At 39.8% G+C, this 6,295-nt stretch overlaps 1 protein-coding gene across 1 annotated transcript; it reads right to left on the reverse strand.

Annotated features, from left to right (window-relative positions):
* Nucleotides 1-5,213: 5,213 nt before the first annotated feature.
* LOC132723359 (protein roadkill-like) lies at nt 5,214-6,254 on the reverse strand. The gene is made up of 2 exons (XM_060708057.1): nt 6,017-6,254; nt 5,214-5,809 (listed from the first exon to the last, which is right to left on the reverse strand). The coding sequence occupies exons 1-2, from the start codon at nt 6,252-6,254 to the stop codon at nt 5,214-5,216; spliced, it is 834 nt and encodes a 277-aa protein (XP_060564040.1).
* Nucleotides 6,255-6,295: the final 41 nt, after the last annotated feature.

Raw genomic sequence — 6,295 nt, forward strand, 5'->3', positions numbered from 1 at the left:
TTAATGCCAATTACAGACTCTTGTTAAATTTTTACTTGCTATATTATATAGTGGAGCATTATGCAGCATGCAGTCCAACTGGCTGCTATTTTTATATACAATACATTCCTTTTTTCTCATGTTCAGTAACATTAAAATTAATCTCTTTTTACATACAGTAGTTCAGGTAAAGTGTGGCAACAATATGTTTTCTTGTGTAAAGAAGCATGTTTCCTGGCAGAAGTGTACATTCAGGAGATATGTTAATAATCAAATCTTTGCTGCTAACTGAGAAGCCGATTTCTATAATGTAAATAGAAAGCATGTTAGCATGAAATGATATTGTTAATCTCATCATGCTGATGATAGACTTGTAATAATTGTTCATTTAACCAATAACCCAGGTGGTGGCAACCAGTGCAGACCATTAGATCAGCTGGCGCAATCCCACAGCTCCTGATCTTGGTCTGCACTGGTCACTATTTAGTCAGTACATTTGAAATAATCCATATAAATTATAAATGATCTTAGCCAGATTGAAACACAGACAAGTTTATTTAAGATATTTAGGATCATTTAAGATATTTAGGGTCATTTAAGATATTTATAGTATTGAAGGGTTAATAAAATTTTTAATGTACTTGTAAAAAATGAACCAGAGACATTATTATAGCTAACAGATCATGGTTTATGTGGCATTCTAAGCCCTGTCAAGCCTGAAATATTGTAAGGTCAAAAGTAGTTTTCATATTGTAGTTAGAGCTTTACTGAGAAACTAAAATAAAAATGATGTTTACTTATGTGAAAGGTATGTAAGCTAGAATTTACAAGGCCCATTTATGAGAGGGCTATGCGAGTGGTATACTAGACCTAGAAATGAGAGGGTTATACGAGTTGTTTACAAAAAAACCCCAAAAAAACCAAGGTATGAGAGGGGTGTGTGAGTTGTATACAGGTCCAAGTATGAGATGGGTATATGAGTGGTATGCAACACCCTGGTGTTTGAGGGGTATGTGAGTGGTATGAAACACCCAGTTGTTTAAGGAGTACATGTGAGTGGGATGTAAGGCCTCGATTTGAGATTGGAATGTTAGTTGTATGCAGTGCCCAGGTATTTAAGGGGTGGTATTATTGCCCTGCAGCATTAAGAAATGGGTCTTTTAAAGGCTATAAAACTTCCAGTCATTTGATTCTCACGTCCATATATTGACAACATTTTGTTGCATATCAGCAGAGAAAAATGGAACTGGCATTGCAGTACCCTTAATTTGTTAATAGAAAGCAAAAAGTTTTAAGTTTTGGGTAATTGATTATTTTAAAATATTATGCATATATATTTGGCATATATTCTATTTCTAAAACATTATTTTGTAATTTCAGGGTCCTGTACAACTGCGTTTTGAACGCGTACAATCGGGCAGTTTACCGCCAAAGTTTGGGGAAGTTACTTATGATGCTGGACCAGAAGATAAATATGTAAGTCATTATGATTACATACATTTTTCAAATGTTGAAATATAGTTGACATATATATTTGTATCTCTTTACCTATCTTCAAGAATTAGTCTTGCTAATAGGTGGCAATGTGTAGAGGATACATTCAAACCTGTTTGGGTTGTACCATGTGTTGATGGATTGTACCACGTGTTGATGGGTTGTACCACGTGTTGATGGGTTGTACCATGTGTTGATGGATTGTACCACGTGTTGATGGGTTGTACCATGTGTTGATGGATTGTACCATGTGTTGATGGGTTGTACCATGTGTTGATGGGTTGTACCATGTGTTGATGGGTTGTACCATGTGTTGATGGGTTGTACCATGTGTTGATGGATTGTACCACGTGTTGATGGGTTGTACCATGTGTTGATGGATTGTACCACGTGTTGATGGGTTGTACCATGTGTTGATGGATTGTACCAAGTGTTGATGGGTTGTACCATGTGTTGATGGATTGTACCACGTGTTGATAGGTTGTACCACGTGTTGATGGATTGTACCACGTGTTGATGGGTTGTACCATGTGTTGATGGGTTGTACCACGTGTTGATGGTTTGTACCATGTGTTGATGGGTTGTACCACATGTTGATGGGTTGTAGCACGTGTTGATTGGTTGTACCATATGTTGATGGGGTGTACCATGTGTTGATGGGTTGTACCACATGTTGATGGGTTGTAGCACGTGTTGATTGGTTGTACCATATGTTGATGGGGAGTACCATGTGTTGATGGGTTGTACCACATGTTGATGGGTTGTGCCACATGTTAATATGTTGTACCATGTGTTGATGGGTTGTACCACATGTTGATGGGGTGTATTACATGTTGATGGGGTTATACCAGGTGTTGATGAGTTGTACCACGTTTTGATGGGTTGTAAAATGTGTTGATAGGTTGTACCACGTGTTGATGGTTTGTACCACATGATAATGGGTTGTACCACATGTTGATGGGTTGTACAATGTGTTAATGGGTTGTACCATGTGTTGATGGTGTGTACTATGTGTTGATAGGTTGAACCATGTGTAGATGGGTTGTACCATGTGTTGATGGGATGTACCACGTGTTGATGGGTTGTACCATGTGTTGACAGTGTGTACTATGTGTTGATAGGTTGTACCATGTGTTGTTGGGTTGTACCATGTGTTGATGGGTTGTACCATGTGTTGATAGGTTGTACCACATGTTGATGGGTTGTACCACGTGTTGATGGGTTGTACCATGTGTTGATGGGTTGTATCATGTGTTGATGGGTTGTACCATGTGTTGATGGGTTGTACCATGTGTTGATGGGTTGTATCATGTGTAAAGTTGTATTGTCACAAGCTCCCAAGACAAAATTTTAATAGGAATACAAATTTATGCAGTCAACAGGAGTGAAACATACATGCAAACGTATAAACGCAACACATACAAAAAGTCTGTCACTCTGACGTAACACACAATAGCCTTTATCAGAACAAAATGTTGAATATGGATTTCTTTGGTTGAAAATGCCTGCACGTTCATCAAAAAAATTAGGTGCTCCTTTGTGCCTTAATGAAATAAAGCACGGACAAGCACCTGATGTCTTCTTCTAGCAGTGAAGCTTGAAAAATTGCCATGTGACATTACAGTGTGTTTTAGCGTCAAAAAACAAAAGTTTCAAAGCAAAAGCATTTATTTCTTTAGTTCAGACCAATTATGTTTTAGAGAAACCACCTGTCAATTTTTTTTTCACATTTTCAAAGACTATTTTAAGGGCATATCTTCAAATACTGACATTATCAAAATTATTAAAGTATTATCTTCATGAAAGCTGGCACTAAGATGGGATATTTTTTTAATATTTCATAATTGAAAAAAGATTATTTCTTTTTTCAAATATCACTATCAGATTCTGCAGATGCCATTAGACACTGAGAGGATATTATTCCCCAGAGAGAAATATCCGCTATATATAGACCTAATCATGGGAAACCACCACATCATGCCTGCGGTCTACATATGAATGATCCTCGGGAACTCCATGAAAATCATTGTTCGTAACTGTTAATGACAAAACCTGGCCACATGCAGCTTCATACTTGTCTAGCTAGATAGTTAACTGTTATATTTGATTGAAGTAGCATAAATTCCCCCCTTCAACATTATATACTGTAGATTATTACACTTATATCAGCTGTTTACTTGAGGCTGCTTCCTCAACAAGCTAACAAACATTTCCTGGTGTAGAGCTGATTTACTGTAACACAATTGTAACTCAATTGTTATAAAGTAAAAGTTACTTCACTGTTGATGGGATTATAGGCTAATTATATATTTTTTAAAGTTGAGTTAGACACCTTAGGGTAAAAGTCTTACATTTCAAGAGCCCAATACACATTCTGCATATTTTACTTAATCTGTAACAGATGTTATTTTGCAAGTTTTGTAACAAACAAATCTTATGTAACTTACTCTCAAAGCAAATTGTTTTAAGATTTTGTTTGTCAGTAATATAACTGATTACACAGAATTGAGATGTAGCTGGAATGCTTAGTGGTTAAAAAGGAAACTGACTTTGGATCTTTTGCTGCATCTGCAGTACAGAGGATTTGAATTCTATTAATTGGTTATTGCACGACAAAACCAACATAATGGGTTTGCGACCAGCATGGATCCAGACCAGCCTGCGCATCCGTGCAGTCTGATCAGGATCCATGCTGTTCGCTATCAGTTTCTCTACTTGTAATAGGGTTACATTGTAAGCGAACAGCATGGATCCTGATCAGACTGTGCGGATGCGCAGGCTGGTCTGGATCCATGCTCAGGTCGCAAACGCACTATGTTGGTATTGTCATGACGCGGCTCATATAATTCCAGCAAGCATACATGTAGTTACAGTCAAAAGGTATAGTGTCTGAAATACAGAGAAAGACAGGTGGCACTCTTACATGTAAACTTCGAAATACAGTCACAGTATTTGTAACAGATAATACATCTACATGTATTTTATTTTTATCCAAAATAAAAACTTAAGAGATATTAGTTATTATGAAGATAAAATAGTGGAAAAAAAAACACACACAGAAACTTTAATGTTACAGCTCTAGTCTTTCTGTATGCATTTAAATCCAAACAGACAAAAAACCAAACAAACAAAAAAAAACCCAAAAGATTTCAGGTAAAAGAAAATATTTTATCTACATATATTTTCTACCTTCTCTTCTATAACATATCTAAAATATTTAGAATGAGATATTCATAGGGAGATAATTATATTTCTGCAGGCATCTCTATAATTATGATGTGATTATGACAGACAGTTATATAATTTTCCTATTTACCTGGGATGTTTGCTTAACTGCGATGTATGGGGGGAAGATTTTGAAGGTTAAATTGCTTAATCTGTGAACATTAGCAGCGTTTAATGACTTGTTGCCACCGGTGTTGGATGATGCCACTGATGTCAGCAGAGATGGATGATGCCACCGGTGTTGAATGATGTCACCGGTGTTGGATGATGCTAGTGGTGTTGGATGATGCCACAGGTGTTGGATGATGCCATCGGTGTTGGATGATGCCACTGTAGTTGGATGATGCCAGTGGTGTTGGATGATGCCAGCGGTGTTGGATGATGCCAGTGGTGTTGGATGATGCCAGCGGTGTTGGATGATGCCATCGGTGTTGGATGATGCCACTGTAGTTGGATGATGCCAGTGGTGTTGGATGATGCCAGTGGTGTTGGATGATGCCAGCGGTGTTGGATGATTACATCGGTGTTGGATGATGCCACTGAAGTTGGATGATGCAACTGGTGTTGGATGATGCCACCGGTGTTGGATGATGCCAGTGGTGTTGGATGATGCCATCGGTGTTGGATGATGCCACTGTAGTTGGATGATGCCAGTGGTGTTGGATGATGCCAGCGGTGTTGGATGATGCCAGTGGTGTTGGATGATGCCAGTGGTGTTGGATGATGCCAGCGGTGTTGGATGATGACATCGGTGTTGGATGATGCCACTGTAGTTGGATGATGCCACTGGTGTTGGATAATGCCACTGGTGGTTGGATGATGCCACCAGTGTTGGATGATGCCACCGGTGTTGGATGATGCACTGGTGTTGGATGATGCCACTGGTGTTGGATGATGCCACCGGTGTTGGATGATGTCACTGGTGTTGGATGATGCCACCGGTGTTGGATGATGCCATCAGTGTTGGATGATGCCACTGGTGTTGGATAATGCCACTGGTGTTGGATGATGCCACTGGTGTTGGATGATGCCACCGGTGTTGGATGATGCCACTGGTGTTGGATGATGCCACCGGTGTTTGGATGATGCCACTGGTGCTTGGATGATGCCACTGGTGTTGGATGATGCCACCGGTGTTGGATGATGTCACTGGTGTTGGATGATGCCACCGGTGTTGGATGATGCCATCAGTGTTGGATGATGCCACCGGTGTTGGATGAAGCCACTGGTGTTGGATGATGCCATCAGTGTTGGATGATGCCACCGGTGTTGGATGATGCCACCAGTGTTGGATGATGCCACCGGTGTTGGATGATGCCATCAGTGTTGGATGATGCCACCGGTGTTGGATGAAGCCACTGGTGTTGGATGATGCCATCAGTGTTGGATGATGCCACCGGTGTTGGATGATGCCAGTGGTGTTGGATGATGCCACCAGTGTTGGATGATGCCACCGGTGTTGGATGATGCCACCGGTGTTGGATGATGCCAACGGTGTTGGATGATGCCACTGGTGTTTTGGAAGAGCAACTGGATGATGTCAGCAGTTCATGCATTCTAACCAGACACTTTTGTGGTTATTATAATCATTTACATA

This window comes from Ruditapes philippinarum, unplaced genomic scaffold, assembly GCF_026571515.1.
Source record: "Ruditapes philippinarum isolate M1 unplaced genomic scaffold, ASM2657151v2 ctg10790_1_1_1_1, whole genome shotgun sequence".
Lineage (NCBI taxonomy): Eukaryota > Metazoa > Mollusca > Bivalvia > Venerida > Veneridae > Ruditapes > Ruditapes philippinarum.

Excerpts from the sequence above, each read along its gene's own strand:
- LOC132723359 (XM_060708057.1), bottom strand. The coding sequence starts at position 6,254 with ATGCATGAACTGCTGACATCATCCAGTTGCTCTTCCAAAACACCAGTG. Across the intron at positions 5,810-6,016 it reads GGCATCATCCAACACTGATG|TGGCATCATCCAAGCACCAG; the intron begins GCATCATCCAAC and ends ATCCAACACCAG.